Genomic DNA, 24987 nt, shown 5'->3' with positions numbered 1-24987 from the left:
CTTCTTTGAGACCTTCACAGGGAGCCACCTGGCAAAGCAAAAATGTGATTCCAAGGGTCCCAGTCCTAGTACCACAAAGCAAAGTACAGAGGGTTACCTCTAAAGCTGAGAGGCAATACTTAATAATGGCTCAGATAAGAATGAACTGTTCTTCAAATTTGGTTGAATTTATTTATATCCATTAGACTAAGGATTTGAGGCATTGGCATTTCTGCTCTCAAATTTGACCCATATTTCTGTTGTTGCTGTTGCTGTTACTTTTTTTTTAGGAGAGTAATTTGTTGATATTTTGTAGTAAATAAGATTGTTCTATTTTTATTATCGGGAGCATATGAATTAATTAGAATTAAATAGGAACACTTTTGAAACTAGGCTTGGAAACTATTTTCAATAATAATTTTGTGCTGACACATGGAATATAGATTCCATTCCATATATAAGCATAAAATTATGGAAAATTTAAAAATTCATAAATCATGAAAAGGAAAGTAAAATTAACTAATTCCCTTTTTGAGAAATAACTCCTGCACTGTTATTCCAGGGGTTTTTTTTTTTAAAGATTTTATTTATTTATTTGACAGAGAGAGATAGCACAAGCAGGGGGATCTGTGTGGGTACCTGTACTTTCTCTGTGAATATGTGAATATATATGTAAATACACACATTATTATTATATAATATTTTGTTGGGTTAAATAACATATAATATATAATAAATTCTATAAAAATTATTATATATTATATATGTATATATATTTTCAAAATGGGAGCTATAGTTAACTCATTTTATTTTTAATTTTAATTTTTAAGCATATTTGTTTTTTAGAAGTTTTTATTTTAATTCCTGTTAGTTAATATACAGTGTTATATTAGTTACAGTTATATACTGTAGTGATTGAACAACTCCATATATCACCTGCAACTACTAGGGCACTCTATAATTACCATCACCAATTTAACACTCCCCCCCCCCCAATCTCTGGTAACTGTCAGTTTGGTTCTCCATAATTAGGTCGATTTCTTGATTTGTCTCTTTTTTCTCTTTGCTCATTTGTTTCTTAAATTCCATGTGAGTGAAATCATATCTCTGACTGACTTATTTCACTTAAGATTATACCTTCTAGCTTTGTCCATGTTGTAACAAATGGCAAGATTTCATTCTTTTTTATGGCTGAATAATATTCCATTATATATTATTTAGTAAATATCACATCTTCTTTATCTTCTTAATATTTCTTTTTTCATTTTTTTCATTTTTTATTATGTTATGTTAGTCACCATACAGTATATCCTTAGTTTTTGATGAGGCGTTCCATGATTCATTGTTTGCGTATAACATCCAGTGCTCCATGCAATACGTGCCATCCTTAATATCCATCACTGGCCTATCCCAATCCCCCACCCCTCTCCTTTCTGAAGCCCTCAGTTTGTTTCCCAGAGTCCATAGTCTCTCGTGGTTCATTCGCCCTTCTGTTTATCCTCCCTTCATTCTTCCCTTCCTTCTCCTACCGATCTCCCTGCTATTTCTCATGTTCCATAAATGAGTGAAACCAAATGATAATTTTCATTATCTGCTTGACTTATTTCACTTAGCATAATCTCCTCCAGTCCCGTCCATGTTCCTGTATATGTTGTGTAATCGTTCTTTCTGATGGCTAATATTCCGTTGTATATATGGACCACATCTTCTTCATCCATTTGTCTATTGAAGGACATCTCATCTCCTTCCACAATTTAGCTATTGTGGACAATGCTGCTATGAACATTGGGGTACATATGGCCCTTCTTTTCACTATGTCTGTATCATTGGGATAAATACCCATTAGTGCAATTGCTCTATTTTTAACTTTTTGAGGGACCTGCACACTGTTTTCCAAAGTGGCTGTACCAACTTGCATTCCCACCAACAGTGGAAGAGGGTTTCCCTTTCTCCACATCCTCTCCAACATTTGTTATTTCTTGCCTTGTCAATTTTTGCCATTCTAACTGGCATAAGGTGGTATCTCAATGTGGTTTTGATTTGAATTTCCCTGATGACTAATGATTTTGAACATTTTTTCATGTGTCTGTTAGCCATTTGTGTGTCTCATTGGAAAAGTGTCTGTTCATATCTTCTGCCCGTTTTTTGATTTGATTATTTGTTTCTCATGTATTGAGTTTGAGAAGTTCTTTATAGATCTTGGATACCAGCCTTTTATCTGTGGTGTCATTTGCAAATATCTTCTCCCATTCTGTGGGTTGCCTCTTTGTTTTGATGACTGTTTCCTTTGCTGTGCAGAACTCCCACAAGTTCATTTTTTCTTTTGTTTCTCTTGCCTTTGGAGATGTGTCATGAAAGAAGTTGCTGTGGCCAGTGTCAAAGAGGTTACAGCCTATGTTGTTCTCTATGATTTTGATGGATTCCTGTGTCACATGGAGGTCTTTCATCTATTTGGAGTTTATCTTTGTGTATGGTGTGAGAGATTGGTCAAGTTTCATTCTTTTGCATATAGCTGTCCAATTTTCCCAGCACTATTTATTGAAGAGACTGTCTTTTTTCCACTGGATATTTTTTTCCTGCTTTGTCAAAGATTAGTTGACCATAGAGCTGAGGGTCCATTTCTGAAGTCTCTATTCTGTTCCATTGATCTATGTGTCTGTTTTTGTGCCAGTACCATGCTGTCTTGGTGATCCCAGCTTTGTAGTATAGCTTGAAATCTGGCAACGTGATGCCCCCAGCTTTGTTTTTCCTTTTCAACAATTTCTTGGCGATTCGGGGTCTTTTCTGGTTCCATACAAATTTTAGGATTGTTTGTTCCAGCTCTTTGAAAAATGTCATCGGTATTTTGATTGGGATGGCATTGAAAGTGTCGATTGCTCTGGGTAGCATAGACATTTTAACTATGTTTATTCTTCTGATCCATGAGCATGGAATGTTTTTCCATCTTTTTGTGTCTTCTTCAATGTCTTTCAACAGTGATCTGTGGTTTCTAGAATATAGATCCTTTACCTCTCTGGCTAAGTTAATTCTGAGATATCGTATGATTTTTGGTGCTATTGTAAATGGAATCGATTCCCTAATTCCTCTTTTTTCAGTGTCATTGTTCATGTATAGAAATGTAACTGATTTCTGAGCATTGATTTTGTATCCCACCACATTACTGAATTGTTCTGAGTTCTAGTAATTTGGGAGTGGAGTCCTTTGGGTTTTCCATATAGAGTATCATGTCATCTGCGAAGAGAGACTGTTTGACTTCTTCTTTGCTGATTTGAATACCTTTTATCCCTTTTTGTTATCTGATTGCTGTTGCAAGGACTTCTAGTACTATGTTAAACAATAATGGTGAGAGTGGGCATCCTTGTCCTGTTCCTGATCTTAAGGGAAAGGCTCCCAGCTTTTCCCCATTGAGAATGATATTCACTGTAGGTTTTTCATAGATGGCTTTTATGAAATTGAGGAATGTACCCTTTATCACTACACTCTGAAGGGTTTTAATCAGGAAAGGATGCTGTATTTTGTCAAATGCTTTTTCTGCATCAATTGAGAGGATCATATGGTTCTCGACTCTCTTCTTGTTGATGTGATCTATCACACTGATCGATTTGCGAATGTTGAACCACCCTTGTATTCCAGGGATGAATCCCACTTGGTCATGATGGATAATCCTTTTAATGTACTGTTGGATCCTATTAGCTAGGATCTTATTGAGAATTTTGGCATCCATATTCATGAGGGATATCGGTCTGTAATTCTCCTTTTTGATGGGGTCTTTACCTGGTTTGGGGATAAAGGTAATACTGGCCTCATAGAATGAGTTTGGTAGTTTTCCTTCTATTTCTATTTTTTGAAACAGCTTCAGGAGAATAGGTATTATTTCTTCTTTGAATGTTTAGTAGAATTCCCTGGGGAATCTGTCAGGCCCTGGACTCTTGTTTTTGGGGAGGTTTTTGATCACTGCTTCAATCTCTTCATAATTAATCAGTCTGTTTAAATAATCAATTTCTTCCTGTTTCAGACTTGATGGTTTATAGGTTTCCAGGAAGGCATGCATTTCTTCCAGGTTGTTTAATTTATTAGCATATAGTTGTTGATAATAGTTTCTAATGATTGTTTCTATTTTCTTGGTGTTGGTCATTATCTCTCCCCTTTCATTCATAATTTTATTAATTTGGGTCCTTTCTCTACTCTTTTGAAAAAGTCTGGCCAGTGGCTTATCAATCTTATTTATTCTTTCAAAGAAACAGCTTCTAGTTTTGTTGATCTGCTCTACTGTGCTCCTGGTTTCTAATTCATTGATCTCTGCTCTAATCTTGATCAACTGCCTTCTCATGTGTGGGTTAAGCCTGTTCTTCTGTTCCAGCTCCAGCTTCTTGAGGTGAGAATATAAAAACTGCATTTTAGATTTTTCTATTCTTCTGAGTGAGGTTTTGATGGCTATGTATTTTCCTCTTAGTTCCACCTTTGCAGTGTCCCATAGGTTTTGGACTGATGTGTTTTTGTTCTCATTGGTTTCCATAAATTGCTTAAGTTCTTCTTTAATTCCTTGGTTTACCTAATCATTCTTAAGCAGGATGGTTCTTAGTTTCCAAGTGTTTGAGTTTCTTCTAAATTTTTCCTTGTGATTGAGTTCCACTTTCAAAGCATTGTGGTCTGAGAATATGCAGGGAATAATCTCAGTCCTTTAGTATCAGTTGAGACCTGTTTTGTGACTCAGTATATGGTCTATTCTGGAGAAAGTTCCATGTGCATTAGAAAAGAATGAGTATTCTGTTGTTCTGGGGTGTAGTGTTCTGTATATATCTATGAGGTCCATCTGGTCCAGTATGTCATTCAAAGCTCTTGTTTCTTTGTTGATTTTCTGCTTAGGTGATCTGTCTATTGCTGAGAGTGGAGTGTTGAGGTCCCCTACTATTAACATATTATTATCTATATGTCTCTTTATTCTGGTTAAGAGTTGGCTTGTGTATCTAGCTGCTCCCCTGTTGGAGGCATAGATATTTATAATTGTTATATCCACTTGTTGGATACATCCTTTAAGAATAATATAGTGTCCATCTGTATCTCTAACTACAGTCTTTAGTTTAAAATCTAATCTGTCCGATATGAGAATTGCTATCCCAGCTTTCTTTTGAGGTCCGTTGGCATGAAAAATGGTTCTCCATCCCTTCACGTTCAGTCAAGATGTATCTTTAGGTTCAAAATGAGTCTCTTGTAGACAGCATATGGATGGGTCATGTCTTTTTAACCAATCTGCAACCCTGTGGCATTTTTTGGGAGCATTTAGGCCATTCACATTGAGAGTGATTATTGAGAGATATGATTTCAATGATGGCATGCTGCCTGTGAAGTCTTTGTTTCTATATATTGTAAATGTCTGTTTTGTATCACTCTTGGGGTCTTTTTACTTTCATAGAACCCCCCTTAGTATTTCTTGTAGGGCTGGGTTGGTGGTCACATATTCTTTCAGTTTCTGCTGGTCTTGGAAGGTCCCTGTCTCTCCAACAATTCTGAATGACAGCCTTGCTGGATAAAGGATCCTTGGATGCATTTTCTTCTCATTTAGTGCTCCGAATATGTCTTGCCAGGTTTTTCTGTCTTGCCAGGTCTTTCTGTCTTGCCAGGTCTCTGTAGACAGGTCTGACGTTATTCTGATGTTCTTCCCTCTGTAGGTGAGGATTCTCTTCCCCCTGGCCGCTTTCAAGATTTTATCCTTGGATCTAAGATTTGCGAATTGTACTATTATGTGACGTGGTGTTGGTCTGTTCTCATTAATCTTGGGAGGGGTCCTCTCTGCCTCTTGGACACAAATGCTTGTTTCCTTCGCCAGATTAGGAAAGTTCTCAGCTACAATTTGTTCAAATAGCTCTTCTAGACCTCTCTCTTTCTCCACCCCGTCGAGGATGCCGATGATTCTGACATTGGAGCATTTCATTGAGTCAGTAATCTCCAGTAATCTACATTCTTGAGATTGGATTTTTTAAGCCAAGTTCTCATTTTTTCCTTCTTTTCTATCATCCCATCTTCCAACTCACTAATTCGTTTTTCTGCCTCATTTACCCTGGCCGTCCGAGCATCCAGTTTAGACTGCATTTGATTCATAGCATTTTTTAATTTCTGCCAGATTCACTCTCATTTCTTCCCTTAGAAATTCTATATTCTTGTTAATATTTTCGTTAATATTTTTTTCAAGCCTACACATCATCTTGACCATTGTTACTCTGAACTCCATTTCTGATAATTTGGTTATATCCATATCCATTAGTTCTGTGGCAGAGGCCACAGTCTCTCTTTCTTCCCTTTGTTGGGGATGCCTCCGCCTTGTCATTCTGATGAGGAGTGGTTGCAGGGATGTACAGAGCCCAAATTATTGACCAGGACCCAAACAATGTGCACTTGTTTTATAGGGACCTTAGGGATGTGGGCTTCTTGATTTTTCAGCCTGCCTTCTGGGTGAGGGGCCTGCTGCACTGATACTCAGGCAACCCTGTTTGGGTAGAGTCACCCTGCCCCTGCGGGGGGGTTGGGGATGGGCACAATGTGAGCTAGTATTTCCTGGCTTTTGTTCTCTGGCGGCTTTCCCTGGTTGTTTTCTGTGACTCTTCTGAGAGTCAGAGCAGCAGTGGCCATATCCAAGCCTCTGTCTCAGAAAAGAGATCACAGTCTGCTCTCCACTGAGCTTTCCTGGCCACTTTAACTGCGTTTCTATAGGTGCTGCTACAAATCTTGCAGCGTCCCGAGTCATGCACCCCATAGCCGCTCTCCCAGTCCTCGCTCCCAGGGCTGGCAGGTCTCTGTCCCTTGTGCTTCTAACACCGCTAGTTGCCTCTGGTTCCCGCATGTGCTTCTGAGCTCCTTGTTTCACTGTGGTTTGAGTGAGTGCTCCGGAGCTCTGGTTTTCAGTCTGGTTGCGTGCTCTGGAGCTCCCAGTCTCAGTCTGTTTTCTCGGCGGCCACTAGTCCCAGAGTCCGGTGCCCCCCAGTGCAGGAGGCTACTGCTTCTTGGCGCCTGAGCGCCTCGGCTCCCTCCCCCTTCCGTTTATCTTCCGATATCTGTGCACGGCTTCACGGCTCCCCGCTTCATACCTCAATACTCAGGGCCGGAGATGTTCGTTTGTAGAGATTCAGATGTATCTTCCTACATCTCAGGCTGATTTTGTGGATGTTCAGGATGATCTGGTAGATATCCAGCTCGATTCAGGGGAACAGCTGACAAAAGGTTCCCCCGCTCCTCCGCAATCTTTCTCTCCTCCAATATCACATCTTCTTTATCCATTCATCAATCGATGGACACTTGGGCTGCTTATATGATTTGGCTGTTGTAAATAAAACTGCTACAAATAAGGGTGCATGTATCCCTTTGAATTACTGTTTCTGTATTCTTTGGGTAAATACCTAGTAGTGGGATTGCTGGATCATAGGATAGTTCTATTTTTAAGTTTTCGAGGAACCTCACACTGTTTTCCAGAATGGCTGCATCAGTTTGCATTCCCACCAACAGTACAAGAGGATTCCCCTTTCTCCATATCAGGGAAATGGTGGCCTCATAGAATGAATTTACAAATTTTCCTTCCTTTTCTGTTTTTTGGAATAGTTTGAGAAGAATACATATTAACACTTTTTAAATGAAGCCAGTGAAGCCATCTGGTCCTGGACTTTTGTTTTTTTGGGGAGTTTTTTGATAACTGATTCAATTTCCTTGCTGGTTATTGGTCTATTCAAATTTTCTGTTTCATCCTGTTTCAGTTTTGGTCATTTATATGTTTCTAGGAATTTATGTTTCTTCTAGATTGTCCAATTTGCTGGCATATAGTGTTTCAGAATATTTGTTTATAATTTTATTTTTGTGTTGTTACTTCACCTGTCTCTCCTTTTTTTTTTTGATAAGCCATGGCTAGAGATTTATCAATTTTATGGATTTTTTTCAAAGAACCATGTCCTGGTTTCATTGATCTGTTCTATTGGGGTTTTTTTTTCTTTTTTTCTTTAGTTCCTATATCATTTATTTCTGTTCTCATCTTTGTTACTTCCTTTCTTCTGCTGATTTTAAGTTTTGATTGTTGTTCTTTTTTTTTAGTGATGTCTTTTTTTCTGGTTGTTGTTCTTTTTCTAGCTCCTTTATGTGTAAGTTTAGGTTATTCATTTGAGATTTTTCTTGCTTCTCGAGGCAGACCTGTGTTGCTATAAACTTCCCTTTTAACACTGCTTTTGCTATATCCCAAAGTTTTTGGATCATTGTTTTCAAACAACATTCATTGTTTGTTTCATTTCATTTTCCAGGTTGCCCCATTCATTGTTTAGTAACTTGTTATTTAACTTCCATATATTTGCGGTCTTTCCAGATTTTTTTCTTGTGGTTGACTTATAGTTTCATAACATTGTGGTCAGAAAAGATGCATGGTATGATTTCGATCTTGAATTTCTGCAGCTTGTTTGTGGGCTAATATGGACCTATTCTGGAAAATGTTCCATGTGCACTTAAGAAGAATGTGTAGTCTCTCCTTTAGGATAGAATTTTCTGAATATATATTAATCCATCTTTGCAGTGTATCCTTCAAGGCATTGTTTAATTATTGATTTTGTGTTTAGATGGTCTGTCTGTTGATGTAAGTGAGTTTAAAATCTCCTATTATTGTCGATTTTTTTTCTTTTTATTATTGACCATTGTATGTATTTGGGTGCTCCCATCTTGGGTGCATAAGTATTTATAATTACTATATCTTCTTGTTGGATTGGCTCCCTTTATATATATATATATATATATATATATATATATATATATATATATATATATATATACACTCCATCTTTGTGTCTTATTACAGTCTTTGTTTTAAATTCTATTTTGTCTGATATAAGTGTTGCTACTTGGCTTTCTTTTGACAGCCATTGCATGATAAATTTTTCTCCATCCCCTCACTTTCAATCTGTAGGTGTCTTTAGGTCTAAAATGACTCTCCTGTAGGCAGCATATAGGTGGGTCATGTTTTTTTTTACCCATTCTGTCACCCTGTGTCTTTTGACTGGAGCATTTAGTCCATTTACATTCAAAGTACTTATTGGTAGATACATATTTATTGCCCATTTATTATTGTTTTGTGATCATTACTGGATATTGCTACTGGAAGAGAGGCTCTGCAATACTCCCAAGTGGGGAGACAGAGTGTGAGCAGGGGTTTGGGCAGGTCTTCTGGGGGAGGGGACCTGCCACGCTGGGACTGAGGCACTTCTGCCCAAGTGTGGGGGAGTGGTGCTTTGTATAAGCAAGTTAGACAGGAAGTGTCACTGCCATGCTGGTTCCAGTAGGGGCTCTGTGCTTATGTAGGGGAGTTGGGAGGCAAATGGCAGATAACCAGTTTCTTTGTTCCTGAAGGGGTCTCTCAGTGAACACTGTCCTTCTGGGATGCTGTCTGAGAAGAGTGAATAACCTCCCCACTCTGTGACCCAGGTGCTCTTCAGATCACTGTTTCCATGTTCGTGTCCATGGGTTGTTTGTCTGCTTTCTCTGCAAGAGCAGCACAATGCCCTCCAGGCTGGATCCCAGCCAGCTCACTGACGTTTACGCCCCACTGGTTGCCAGAAGTTACAAAATTTGGTCCTTCCCATTTTGCAAGCCAGTTGTTACGGGGATTCATTTTCCCTGTGTGCTTGCCTGTGTGCTAGTGTGTTTCTTTTTTTTTTTTTTTTTTTTTAAAGATTTTATTTATTTATTCGACAGAGACAGAGACAGCCAGCGAGAGAGGGAACACAAGCAGGGGGAGTGGGAGAGGAAGAAGCAGGCTCATAGCGGAGGAGCCTGATGTGGGGCTCGATCCCATAACACCGGGATCACGCCCTGAGCCGAAGGCAGACGCTTAACCGCTGTGCCACCCAGGCGCCCCTGCTAGTGTGTTTCTTGCCCTTCTCTGAGACCACAGCTCCCTCCCCACCACAGTGGCTTTGTCTCCCAAACTGCCTCCACACTTCCTGCTTTCTTTGATGTGGCATCTTTTCTGCTTTTAGTTGTGGAGTTTGTTCTGCCAGTCTTGAAGTCAATTTCTGGTTATTTAGGATGATTTGATATTTATCTAGTTATATTCACCGGTCAGGGTGAGTCTACAGACCTCGTACTCCGCCACCATCTTCCAGCCTAGTTAACTTGTTTTATAATTCAATTTTTCCACTTAATATATCATGGATATTTTTCTAAGCCATTAAATGTTCTTTCCAAAATGAATTTTAATAATTAAATGGCATTCTTTCATTTCACTATTGCACAGTTGTTTTTTAAACCTTATTAGGATAAAATTCTAGGAGTGGAATTGCTAGATCCCTGGGTTACATACTTTCTTAGAATTCTTAAATATATTACCAAGTTTTTCATGATTGGTACCCATCAGGCCAGTATTTTTTCTGGGAAGTCCTTTTACTCCTAACTTTTTAGTGTTATGTTGTATTAGTTGTTACTCTTATTAGCAACATGCAGTTGTGTGACAGTTACTCTTTCGTGTGGGTTGTGTATGTCTTAGTTTTTGGAAGATAGTTTGTGTTGCCAAGTAGTTTTATATATTTTTTGTATTTAAATTTGGAAACAGAGGTGACAGAGTTGGGCTGAACACTCTAAATAGTGAAAGAAATTAATGTGCTTGAAGAAAATTTGAAAGAGGGACTGTGGGTTACAGTTAGATTTTGTTTATTATAAAATCCAGGAATCTTTATTTTTTAAAGTAGATATTTAACAGTTACTGTTTGATAACTGACATGTATATTTTTGTCTTCTGTACCTTCTATTTATATGCTGGTTTATGATTTTTTTCTTTTCACTCCCCTTATGGCTTTTTTTTTCTGGAATTTTTTCTATCTTCTGCTTTACTCTATTTCTGTTTTCTCAGACAAATAGGTTCATTGATTATTTTCTATTGACTTATAAGCTGTTGCATTTGCTTTAAATTATTACTCTAAATATTGACTATTTTAAGATCTTTTAAGTAAATGTTAGAGATGATGCTAACTTTGAATGTAAGCTTTTAACTGTGGGAATCATATCTATTTAAGTATATGTAGTAACTAGCTTAATTCTATGTTCTTTTGATTTTTATCTACTTAGGAAATATGTAATGTTTTGCCTACTGGGTTTATGAATTATATATTTTCATAGAAAGAATGTAATATAAGCAAACACAGAGACATGTTTACATTTTCGTGTATTTCAAGAGTGTATCCATATAAAAATATTTCATAAATTTTTCTTGATAATACCCTTATGTTCTTCTGTGTCTTAAAAATACTTAAGTAATCAGAAGTATACATGATAATTAACATCCAATCATTTTTGTCTTTTACAAAGCACCTAAGTACAGAAGCACCTAAGTTCATTGAGTCCATATAATATATTTCAGAGCTGAAAGATTTATGTTCCCAACATGACCTTAAAATTCTGTGTGATGCATCATAAGTTTTATTACTATGCTAACAGCAATTTTAGTTTATTATTCTGTAGAATATAATATGTAATATTCAGGGATACTTTTTCCTTGAAGTTTGCAAGGTGAATGGTTGTTAAGCATTGTTATTTAGTTAGCTTCAAATATTATTTTGCTTTTTTTTTCTTTGTCCTAAGAAAAGATTAATGGACATTTTCTAAAGGTTGTTTGAAATAACAGGGTAAGTTTATTACACTGTCTGGCTTATTGCACAGTAATGATCGTGTCAGATCCTATATAAAGGCATGCAGTTCTTTTAAATAGTTTTACAGAAAGGATATAATACATGTAAACTATACCGTAGGTCGTTAATAATTTGAAAGATTAAAAATAGGGTGTAGGGGAAAATTCTCAGCTTGTCGCAGCAATGTAAAACTTTCCTTCTAATTACTACTAGTTATTCTAAAATAACTTTTTAATAATGGGAAATCAGTCCCACAGAGTTATTTGAAAAGAATAGTGCCTGTGCTTTTATACTTTTTCCACTCTATAGGCACTTATATGCTGTGTTTAAGAATCATTGAATACAAATATGCAAAATTAATGAGTGTAAACTATTATAATTTTATTCAAGTCAGACATTCATGTATGGCACATGTAATTTATATCTTTACACCAGTTAATTAATGCAGACAAGTGTGTTTGAAGCCACTGGAGTGGCAGATGATCATTAGACATAGTTTTACATGTAGGACTTTGATGTCAAGTTTTGACCTACCAGGAGCCATTCCCTTGGAAATGTAGTCCTGGGTAGAGTTTTAGTTTTAATTGAATTGTAGAGGTCTAATATATTTTGAAAAAAACAGTCAAAATCGATATTTTTGTGAAGTGTTAAACAACATATGGACCAGAACATAAACTAAGAAGATATGTACAGAATCATCTTCTTACTTTGGAATGATCTCTACAAATTTATTTTACACATTACATGTCTATAATAAGAAAACACTCTTCTCCAGATTTCCACATGAAGACTGTGCCTCTGCCCACATTGGCACTGCAGCAGACCTTTTCTTGTCATAGCTGCCATAACTTCTCTGTTAACAAATCCAGGAGATATAGGGCTGTCTTTATTATACTGGACCTTTCAGCAGCATTTGATATGCTTAAATACTTTCTCTTTCATTTATCATTTTCTTCTCTATGTGTACAGAACACCACTCTCTTGGAGAAGTTTCTTCTCCCAACTTGCATTCACATACACAGTTTGAATATTCATTTATTTCATACTTTGTATTTGTAAGAATTACCAATTCATAATTTAATATACTTAAATATTTTATCTTTCAGTTAAAATAGAAAACTAATCAGAACCAGGGTGACAGACTTTATGAGTAATTAGAGCAATGTTAGATGGCTGGACTGCGTCAGTGAGTAGTCCTTTTTATATGAAAGTCCTTCTCTATTGAAGGATACCTTCTAAGCAGCCTGGGTATTATTTCAGAGTTCACTCTCTCTTCTGGTGCAGACACATATTCCTGATACCATTTTCCTTTCCTCCCTCCCTCTTGAAAACATACACACACATATAGAAACAGAGTACCTCTCATTTGTGAACCTGAGTCTTCATCCTAACTTAAAATTTTGTGTACTAGCATAATGCTGGCTGATTCATCTGATGTTTGCAGGCTTCAGTTAAGTCGTCTGATATTTTTATGTTCAGCCAAGTCATTATGAAAGCTCTAAAATAAGTTGATTAGTTTAGGAGATTGCTCAAAATGTGTATATCTCTCAATAATGTGTGATATTTAGAATCCTGATTTAAGAAGTAATAGGTCTCCCATTAGTGGACACATTCAGAATTGGTTTAGAATTCAAGCCTTCTGTTATTCATGTATACATTCAACAGATACATAGAACCTACTGTAATCCTGGAGTTGTATCCCCTGGGACTAAGGATAGAGTGATGAACAAAACAAAGTGCCTGCCCTCACAGAGAATACAAGCTACCTAACTTTGTTTTAGTTCAAAGGCTCCATAGGGACCAATAGGACTTTTCAGATACTTGTGGTATTGACGCTTCTATTTTCTTTGTAAACTTAAAGAAGTCAACTCTCTCCCTTTCATAAAGCGTCCTCATACATAAAACCAGGAATTTTATATGTTTTCTATATTTACAAAGTCCTCTGGAAACTAGTAAGGTATTCATGTATTGTTGAATATAAGACAGAGTAATTAAGATGAATATTTACCATATCTTTATTATAGAAATCATATGTAAATATGATATTTACAGCATCTTCATTGCAAGGGAAAAATCTCAACTTTTTATATCAATTAAGGCTTCAGACATTCAGAAGATAGACTCTAAGAATTTTTAATCTTTGTATGACAATTTTTTATGGGAAGAATAATTTCTTCTTAATGGAAATTATCTTTTTTTCCTATAATATTTTGATCCTGCTAATAGGACAAATGCACCAAAAATAATAAATTTATTTATAAAACTTACATAGTCTCAGCAGTTGTCTTGTAGACATGCCATTGATTCGTTCTTTTTTTATGAAGTATCTTTGTAGTGCTAATAAAAAAGTTTTATGTTTGCCCAAAGTGAAATAGAAATGTATCTGCACATGATACATTTTGCTTCTTGCTTTATTCTCTGAAAGTAGTTATCATTTAAATGCAGAGCCTTCACTTTTTTGCTGCAAAAACGGATTTATGTTATTAACTACATGCCTAGCAGCAGAATTCAGGGTACTAATTTTCTAAGTTTATGTCAGTATATTGACTCAAAGTGAATATTTAAGTGTTTCTGAGGAAAATATCATATTAGAATAAGAAGGCCCCTTTAACAAGCTTTCCTCTGATTGAGGATATTAGATGCTTATGATTTAAAAATTAAGCCACTACAACGTTACGTAGAGATGCCTATGAGCATTCGACAACTTTAGTTTATTTGGATTATGCAAGGTAAGAGGTAGAATGTTTGTAACAAATCAAATATGTGCCATTTTGCCAAATGAAGGCTTGTCTTCATTCTCAGCTCTTCTATTTTTATCATTCTCAGAATGATGCTGAAGGTTTTCCTCCCATCTCCCTTTCTCATTTAAAATTAGCTCAATCTTGAGGAATAATTAGTTACAGCCACATCATACTACAAAACACTTGGTAACAAGGTATACATGGAAAGTGAGAATTAGAGGTTTATCATGATTTTTTTGTTTGTTTTACTTTACTCTATCTTTAGATTATCTTTTACCTTTAAATTATCTTTACTCTATCTTTAGATTATCTTTCAGAAGTCTGAAAATAGGCTATCTCATTTCTTTATTAATTAATCAACTGCCAGTGTAATGGTAGCTAACTCAAAAAGCCTTTGCTCTTTTGGATTCTATATCTTTGAAATGATCTTTTGTTATATTCTAATTTCTTTGTATATCTTTTCTTTGTGTATTTATCAAAACCGCATTTTAAAGAAATAAATCAAGAAAAAATATTTGTCACCACATATTTATCTCCCTTTTAGCTTATAGCTGGGATCTGTTGCAGATGGAGGCAGAAATAAATTTAAGACTTTTACTAATTTTAATGTTAGAGTGTCTAGTAGTATTGTAGTATGTGATTTTTTAAAAGGCAGAGAAAAAAGGGAAGAGAGAAAAACAATTTAATATGCATATAAATAAGTACTTATTCATTTGGAAGGTACAGGTTAAAGGTGAAATCCAAAATATTTCTTTTATAGCTATTCATTCTTGAGTGTTTTTAGAGTGCATACTTCCCTAGTCCCTACAATCAGCATATTTAACTTTGGTTTTTACTGATTTTTTTTCTTTTTTTCCATAAAGCAGACCAGCCCTGAAGCTGTTTAGGGTCCTAAGGTATCTAGGATATGACCTTTCCCCCTCCCTTTTCTGTCTGGAGATACAAAGGTGAGCATGTTAGTATGAGGACAATTCTCTTCTCTTCCTACAAGTTTTCTTGAACTATGGTTTTTGAGTAAGTAATCAGGACTTAACTACTGCTATTTGAAATTATAATTAGCTTACCAACAGCCTTTTCTATGGTGAGAAACACACTATCTGCTTTTATTTTAAAATCTTAGGATTTATATTTGAAATAAATGTTTACATTCCTGAAGAATTCCTAAGGTTTTCAGAGTGAAGAAAGTATAAATTTGAAAGATTTACATCAGCAGTTTAGATGTTTGGGTCAATTTACCAGCAAATTGTCTGCGTATTCTTGCCTAGAAAGGCTATTTGATTTCCTTATTTTGTTCTCTGAGAAAAGAAAGAAATCAGATTCCACAATGACTGTAGTTGCTTTAAGAATTAATTTCCCTGTTCTAATTTTCTGTGCCCAAAAGGAATCCAGCTTTTTGGCCTAGTTTATTTAGCTTGCTATGGAAACAAAAATTTGCGCTGTGTGGGTGGGGATGGGTTTTTAGAGAACATCAGGCATAAATGGATTAAGTACTGTTCATAGCTCTTTAGACTTCCTGTCACTTCTAAGAAACATTCACTTTAAATGAGGCTGCCCAAGAGATCCATCAGTGGAGAAATATTCTTAGGTGCCATAAAGCACTAAGTCGTGTGTGTGTGTGTGTGTGTGTGTGTGTGTGTGTGTGTGTGTGTGTGTGTGTGTGTATACATACATACATATATATTTCTGAAGACCATATTATGATTAAAACATCATACCATGTCTATATCTGCTTATGTTAATATTTTTAGTAAACTTCATAGTCTTTTAGATCTTATACCCATATTGAATGTATATTCTTGTTTTAATTAGATTCAAATTTAAAAATCTAATTTCAGTTGCTTTCAATATTTTTGGGTAAGATGAAATTTAACAGTTGATCTGTTCTAAGTATTTTGGTACTCAAATCTAATTCTGACTTCTTTCTTAAAAATTAAAGAGAGAAGAAATACTACTGACCATTGAATATCACAAATTTAACCCAGAAAATGATGAACCATTTTTTTTTAAGAATCTTACAGAGTGTCTTTGAGAAGAACCACCAGTTCTCATTCTCTGTGTATATTTTGTCATTTCCTCGTCCCTTGATTCAGATAACTTTTGATTCAGCGAATGTATGTTATACTGTTCTCATTCCTGACCTTTCTTTTCATCTAAACATTTTTTCTTCAAACCCATACATTTTTAAATAAAGATATGAAATGATTTCAGATTTTTTTTTGTCACAAGAGGTGATTTTTGTCACAAGAGGCAATTTAGTTTAATCTCATATTTTGGGAGAATTGGTTGTGATGAGCCTGGTTAATACTTTTTATTAATATGAAGGGGTATTGTGTGAAGGTGTTAAAATATAATTACTCAAACAGAGTTTATTGAGAAAAAGCTCCATACTTCTATATGAGCAGGTAGAGGAAGCAGTGTAGGCCATAATAACTAACATGCATTTCCTGAGAAACAAAATCAGTTCTGATTAGAAAATTTTCTAAAATTGGAATAATCCTTGATTGAGTACCTCAGAGGTTCTCCAGTGGGTAAAATCCTTAGAATTTTGGATACTGATTTTGGTAGTTTACAGATTTTATTATTTGCTTCTTTTTTCACTGCTTATATTCTGAAGGGTTAGTTTGCCTTTAAAATGAGCAATGATAGTGCTGGTTTGCCTTAAATTTAAGTGTAAGAGTTAGATAAGACCCATGATCACTAGGATGAAAAACATTTAGGTGGGTAATTGCATGTATCTTCATGAGATTATTAGATAATTCCTATGTTTATCAAGGGTGTTTTGCAAAATTATATCCACAGTTCCAAAGGAATTTACTGTTTCTCCTGGAAAATATCATATGAATTTCAAGTTAGCAACTTATAAATGAAATTTTTAGATGCAGATTGTTTTTAAGGTTGCATGATAACATAAATTCTTTCTTTGTGGAAATGTACAGTAGATATTAAAAGTGGTTAGTGTCATAACTGTCCTGTAGACTGAAGAAAGTAGCCATTCTATTGGAAACTGCTAATTGAAATTCAACTAGTCTTGATTAAGTGACTCTTTACAGCCAATTAAAGTAAGAAACTGCAAACAGGGTGTGTTAAATAATCTTATTATAAATCACTGAAGTATGGTATTAAGAAATAAAATACTTAATCACTATAGAAAACAGTTTATTATTTCCAGAATACTTGAATAGAAATGAAAAACTATGATGACTCGCATGTTCTCCCAAAAAGGCTATAAAATTACCAGAATGTTTTTTTTTCTTTTGAAAATTATCACTATTACTATACAAATAAAATACAATTACATTCTCAATTTATAATTTGGAATTATCAATATTTAGATATGTAAATACTGACAATGCCAATTTATTTCAAGGTACTTAGAGATTTTTATTAAATCTATAAAAAGGGATAAACAGTTTTCCTATGCAAATAAATGGCAGAATGCTCAATGTCAACATGTAGAAGTGAAGATAATGCAGTGATGCAGCTCAAAGTAAAAGCCCAAGTGCTTAAAATGCTTATAAAGGCTTTATTTTTGTCCTTTCTCTCTCTGTCTTGTTACCTAGTGTGCTTCCAGTGCCCATTCATACTGTTCCTAAAATGTACCTGTATACTCCTGACTAAGTGTCTTTGTACTTACTATTTCTTCTTGGCAAGGCTCGCTCCTTCACCTCCATGGCATTGCTTAAATGTCACCACCTCAGAAGGCATTTTCTGGCCACCCTATTTAAAATGGCAACCCTCTTCTCCATTTCCCTGCCTTAATCTTTCCCATTGTACTTTCTACCATATTTTTCAATTTACTTATTTACAGTTTTTATTGTCTCTCCTCATTCGAAGTAAGCTCCATAAAAGCAGGGTTCAGCTAGTTCACTGCTATATTCCCAGTGTCCAGAATAGTGTCTCATAAATATTTCTTGAATAAATCTATGGCCTTATTTATGTCTATTTTCTGTCAGAGAGACATGTAAATATTTAATTGAATACTGCTAAATATATCTCAATTTGTGGCAAATTGGATATGAAGGCAAGTGGTAACCACAGTGTGTTCGTCATCAGTCTATTTATTTTGATCATATAATGGATGCTATTTTACATTCATATAATGTGCCAGGAACTATTTACATTGCTTTACGTATATTAAGTAACTTATACCTTACAAAACCCCTGTGAAACGTACTATTATCAGCTGCATTTTACAATTAAGGAAACAGTTTAAATTAAGTAGCCCTTGATCATTACAACTAATATGTAGGAAAGCAAGGTTAACAGCAGGACAGTTGGTATGTCCAGAAGCTACATTGTTAACCAGAGGTTCATGGTTAAAATCCTGCTGCATTGTTGCTTTGAATAGCTTTATTCATACCCTTTTTATTTATATTTCTTTGCTAAAACAGAAAATTTTGGAAGTAATCACATCTGTTTAACCACTGTGGTTGTATAATCATTTGATTTATTTTTTTTCTTCTTGCAGTGGGATGCTATCACTGAAATGGATGAACACAATAGGCCCATTCACACGTACCAGGTATGCAATGTAATGGAACCAAACCAAAACAACTGGCTTCGTACAAACTGGATCTCCCGTGATGCTGCTCAGAAAATTTATGTGGAAATGAAGTTTACATTGAGGGATTGTAACAGCATCCCATGGGTTTTGGGGACTTGCAAAGAAACATTTAATCTGTATTATGTGGAATCAGATGAGTCCCATGGAATTAAATTCAAGCCAAGCCAGTATACAAAGATTGACACAATTGCTGCTGATGAAAGTTTTACCCAGATGGATTTGGGTGATCGTATCCTGAAACTAAACACGGAAATTCGTGAGGTGGGGCCTATAGAAAGGAAAGGATTTTATCTGGCTTTTCAAGACATTGGGGCATGCATTGCCCTGGTCTCAGTCCGTGTTTTCTACAAAAAGTGCCCCTTCACTGTTCGTAACTTGGCTATGTTTCCTGACACTATCCCAAGGGTTGATTCTTCTTCTTTGGTTGAAGTAAGGGGCTCTTGTGTGAAGAGTGCAGAAGAACGTGATACTCCTAAACTGTATTGTGGAGCTGATGGAGATTGGCTGGTTCCCCTTGGAAGGTGTATCTGCAGTACAGGATATGAAGAAATCGAAGGTTCTTGTCACGGTAAGAAAGAAACATTAGATTTATCATGCATTTAAATGACGTTTTTAAAAGGTAAATTTGTTTTACATTTATTTACAAATAATACATTTTCAACTGCTATTACTGGTAGAATTGATTGTGGAAGAAATTATTAACTGTAAGATAATTTCTTAGTATTTTGCCTCCTAGGAAGGGTATATGAAAATGTAAAATAAATTGTATACTATGACGTGTTTCTCCATATTGACTTTAGTAAAGTAGCTAAGCCATATGAATGGCTGTATTCACCTAATTTTTATAAAGTAAAGCAACATCATAGCAGACACAAAAAACAGAAGGGATTCAAAGTGGACGTTTGCTCAACTTTCATGTTTGATGACTTACAGAGAATGTGGCATTTAAAGATAGTTTGAAAATAATTCTTTCTTTCATGTTGAATTGTGGTAATTGAATAGTACCTAGATAAGATGAAGTTATATTTAAATAAGTGAGGAATTCACATATGTTTAAAAAACATACAGGATAGTTTATGCGGGTGTTATGTGTTTGGTGATTGAATACTGACTGTGTTAGAGCTTAATTTATCTTTTGCTACTAGTTTTCAAGACTTATTTGGGAGAGAGAAAGCGCATCTAAGCATGCGCATGGACAAACACGCATGTGTGCACATATGCACCTCAGGGAGGGGCAAAGGGAGAGGGAGAGACAGTTAGGATCCTGGACTCGGAGATCACGACCTGAGCTGAAACCAAGAGTTGGACGCTTAACAGACTGTGCCACCCGGGTGCCCCTATCTTTTGCTACTTAGTATGTACAATTTCCTGACGTATAATAAGTTACCTTTTAGTTGTTGTAAATAGTAGTATTTGTGTAAGATCTGTCAGGAAATATTAACACAATGCTAATTAAGTTTAGAACCATATCTTTCACATTGTTATTATAATCAAATACCTATAATTTTCAAGATGGAAGATTTTTTTTCTTTATATGTGAATCATTTTGTGAGAGCTTATTAATCTAATAAATTTATGCATTTAAAAAATTTTGCATAAAGAATATACATCAGTTCTGGTTTGATTTACTTGTAATCAAAACACAAATATAGAAATGAAATTACGGCTTGATAAATAGTAACATAATACAGATACTTCCCTCTTAATGGTAGATGATTTATAAGTTTGTTTTCTGTAGCACCATATTGAATTTATTGACTTCTTTGTTGGTGCTATATTCATGTTCTTTAACAAGGACAAATAAGAATAAATAAGAAAAATAGGAAAAAACATACTTGTCATCAAAAATACATGTGAATTTTTAAAGGTTTTATCTATTTATAAAACACTTGGGTTTTTGAATATTGAAACTCAGTAGAGTTTCCAATGATGGTTATGTTTGGTTGTTTAAAAATATTAATATTTGCATAGAATCTGTATTATAATTTTTATAAAGCATGAACCAGCTTTCCTCTACTATTTAATTACTAAAAAATGTTTCATTACGGTTTATCAATATAGATTGAATTCAAAAGTTTTATTCAACCATAACAAAGATTTAGAATGGAATAATGAGAAATGATTCTTTGAGGGGGATTTATAAAACATTTCTATATATTGGAAAATAAACTAAAGAAAAATTAATATATGTGAATAATCAGTGGGATTAAGAGGATAATAAGAGCTGAGGATAAAACATTACACATACTAACCAAGTAGTTTTACCACATTTGAAATTAGGTAGAAGCTGGGCATGAATATTGGTAAAATCAATAAAGATTTTAAATATGCAAAGAATAATTCTCAGAAAGTGTGATTAGCTTTTATTAAATATTTGTATTTTTATGACATTAATCACAGAATAAGAGGTAGTGACAATTATTGATGGCTAGATGTTTTCTCTTAATATGTTTACTCTGTGAATTTCGTTCTTATTTATATGCCTTAAAATTCTTTCATTTTTTGGATAAGGATGATTTTGGACAAATGATAATCATTATCATCTTGTGTAGAGCTACTGGTGTACTCATCTGTTTTTATGGCTTGTTATCTTTATTTTAATTTATTTGATTATAGAAACATGAGAGAGTGAGTACTTTACAAATGTTCATCATCTTCTTGTAGTGGATGGCAGAAATTGGAAGAATTAAGCTTGAATTCTAAATCCATGGCTTATTGACTTTGAAATCACAGTTTCCTTATCCATAAATAAAGTAGTGGTTCTAATCAACTCATGATAAAGTATATGGAGAACTAATAAAAACAAGCCTTTCTGCTTGGTTCCAATTTAATACAATAAATTGCTATTTACAAACACAGGGGAAGCCAGAGTGGATGTAGAGACCTCATTTTTAGAAAAAAAAGTGTCTTGCAATACCACCAGTCGTCATTTCAGAGTACTTATTTAAGTATCTATTTTTAATGTTTTGTATTGCTTTTTTATTTCCTTTGATAATAATTTTTATCAGATTCTATTGCCATCTGTCAACAACTCATTTCACAACCAAATCTCTGAATTACATGTAAGCTAAATGGCCAATTATTTGGAACTTATATGAATAAAATCATAGCTCAAATATTATATGGTCACATATATAATGTGAGGGGGGTGTGTGTGTGTGTGTAATTGGAGAAGAAAAAACAGTAGCTCTGTATCATTTCTTCTGGTCTGTTTTGTTAGAACATTTAATTTATTTAAGCTATTAACATTTTTGAGTACCTACTTATCTGTTAATCACTTTGGTAAGTGGTAGAGATAAATACAAATAAACCTTATGTTTCAGTTATCTATTGTTATTGAGATAAAAGAGCCCAAAACTTACTAGCTTAAAACCACACTGATTTATGATTTCTCAGGGCTCAACTGGGTAGTTCTTTTGCTTTAGGGTAAGCAAAGGTCACTAGTGCAACTGAATTCAGCTGTGAGGTTGACCAGAGCTAGAATGTCTAAGATGAGCTCTCATCTTCCAGAATTTCTTTGTATGTGGTATCTCATCATTTAAAAATCTGGTCTAAGATTTTTTACAGTATAGTGGCTGCCTTAAGAGGGAGTTTTTCACATGGCCAAATAGAGTGAGTATATGAGGGGGTGCCATACAAGGGGGTGAATACCTGGATGTATGTTTATAGAGAGCTGCCAATGTGATAGTGTACCTTAGTCCACTCTGGAGTCTCATGATTAATGTCCCTCCTTCATGCACAAAACTCCACATCCTCCCAAACATTTATTCCATTATGTCATCATGTTAAGTCCAGACGAGCACCATTAAAATTCAGGTCCAGATGTAAATGAGGCTTCATAGCTCAAGTTCCTCTTGACCCGAACAACTGAGAACTAACAAGCTAAGTTATTATTCCTCACACACACAGTACACATGGGATAGGGACAGGATAACTGTAAAAGATTCTCCCACTCCTTAGGGCTAGGAACACAGCAGTCACTGGTCCATTGTGATTCTGAAATCCAGATGGATGTTGTCACCATCTCTTATAATAAGGGCAGGGAATGCTCTTTGATTGGATCCTGGTTCTACTCCCTGGGATTGGTTCTCTGTGGTTCTTGGCTTCCTTCTGTGGTTCTTGGGTAGGCCCTCTGAGTCATCCCATTCCTTCCTTCCTTCTTCCCTTCCTTCTTTCCTTCCTATTTATCTTTTTATTTATTTTCATCCTCCTTATTTATAAGAACTATGTATATGTCTGCTTCACCAGGGCTGTCAGATAAAGGAGGAGTATTTTAAAAATATGTGTATAATCAAGGGTAAGAAATTTATTGATATGAATGATCATAAGGCACTGAGAACCAAGCTCTACTTAGTACTTAAAGGCACTATAGCACACTATTGGTATACCTACAGAGTGCTTCGTTTCTTCTCATTTCTGTGAAATAGGAAAGGTTTCTTCAGGATGGGTTGCAGTAGATCTGGTTGCTTTAGATCTGGAAAGTCCTAAAAAAATATCTTTATCTGCCTTCGGCTCAGGGCTCAGTTCATGATCCCAGGGTACTGGGATCGAGCCCCACATCAGGCTCTCTGCTCAGCAGCCCCACATCAGCTTGCTTCTGCCACTCCCTCTGCCATTCCCCCTGCTGTGCTCTCTCACTCACTCTCTCTTTCTCTCTTAAATAAATAAAATCTTTAAAATATATCTTTATCCCTCATTTTATAAATCAGGATACTCATTTACTGAGAACAGACTTTTATTCCCTGGGGCCACTCAGAAATTGATACTAGACTAAGAACTAAAGCCTAAATATCTTTTAGTCTGGTGTTTGTGTTTTCCCTCCCTATTTCCATCTTTTCTCTTGTTCCTCAATTTTCTCTTTCTGCTTCTCTTTCATTTCCTCATTCCAGGCATCCATACCTTTATCTTGATTATTTAACTTTTCCTGCCTATCCACCAGTGCAGAGGAACCCTAAGTTATTGATCACTCATTAGGCTCTTTTTGTCTGTGTTTATTTTTTGGAATCTGATATGAACACAATTAGAACAGAATCTACATGTCTAGTCTGAAATTCAGGCTACTGAGAATAATGTAAAAATATATGGACTTACTGGAGCTTTGATGTAAAATATGATAAATAGGAAACATTATAATGAGGTTTTAGGGATTTTGATAACTTACTTGAATGGATTTGAGAACTCTTGATCTGCTATGTAACAAAAACACAATAAGCTGGTTTAAAATAGAATTAATCTGTGTTTACCCATACTATCAATATGTTATGATTAATGTGTATTTATTTGAATTTAAATAATTTATCATTATATTTTATCCTAAAGGTTGTACTACTGAATGTTAGAACATGTGATTCATTTCTCTGTAATATTGTGAAGGCATATCTAACTAGATACAAATTCTAGAAGCGTAGAAGAGAGAGGTTCTCTTATTCTTGCTATTATCAGGTTTAAATAGACATAAATATTACATTAAGCAGATATGCTAAAATTTAAAATCAAACACAGTAATTTAGGTTATTCTGTTATATGTAATAAGCAGTGTTTTATGCTTGGCTCAAGTCTCAACTTATTTTTCATAACTATTTTAATTTTATCTCATAGGTTTATAATTAAAACTATCATACTTGGGCATATTGGTATTACAGATTTTATTTTTTTAATTGTCTTAATCTATTCCATGAAGGATTTAAGTTAAAAAATAATGTTGATTCATAAAACATTAATTTATATCAAATAGTCTTTCACTGCTATATATATTTAAGAATATTTTAACACTATGGAAGAAATAGTTGGAAACAATTAACATGAAAAAATTGAATGCAGTTTTGTTCAGTTGTGAGTTTTGAAGTGACATGAATGTCTAATAAATTTCTCTTCGGTATTAATTGAAAATAAACCTCATTAAGACAGTGGCACTGTACTTAGAGATAATAGTTAGAGTTTGGGTTTTTACACCTGCTGGGAATATAATATACGCACATATATACATATATACTGCAAGGATATATTCTTTTTTTTCTTTTTTAAAGATTCTATCTATTTATTTGACAGAGAGAGACAGTCA

General features: G+C 34.9%; 1 protein-coding gene across 3 annotated transcripts in view; it reads left to right on the top strand.

Moving 5' to 3' along the window:
* Positions 1 to 24987, top strand: part of EPHA6 (EPH receptor A6) — an 814184-nt gene that overhangs the window by 154251 nt on the left and 634946 nt on the right. For all 3 annotated transcript variants that reach the window (XM_045785661.2, XM_087861713.1, XM_087861712.1), the window contains exon 3: positions 18831 to 19494. In XM_045785661.2, coding sequence (XP_045641617.2) covers positions 18831 to 19494 — 664 coding nt within the window. The remainder of the gene's footprint in view (positions 1 to 18830; positions 19495 to 24987) is intronic.

This window comes from Ursus americanus, chromosome 4, assembly GCF_024610735.1.
Source record: "Ursus americanus isolate L20-20 chromosome 4, mUrsAme1.1.p, whole genome shotgun sequence".
In the NCBI taxonomy this organism is placed as follows: domain Eukaryota; kingdom Metazoa; phylum Chordata; class Mammalia; order Carnivora; family Ursidae; genus Ursus; species Ursus americanus.
The sequence above is the reverse complement of the archived record's forward strand: the minus strand, read 5'-3'. Positions and strand labels throughout refer to the sequence as shown.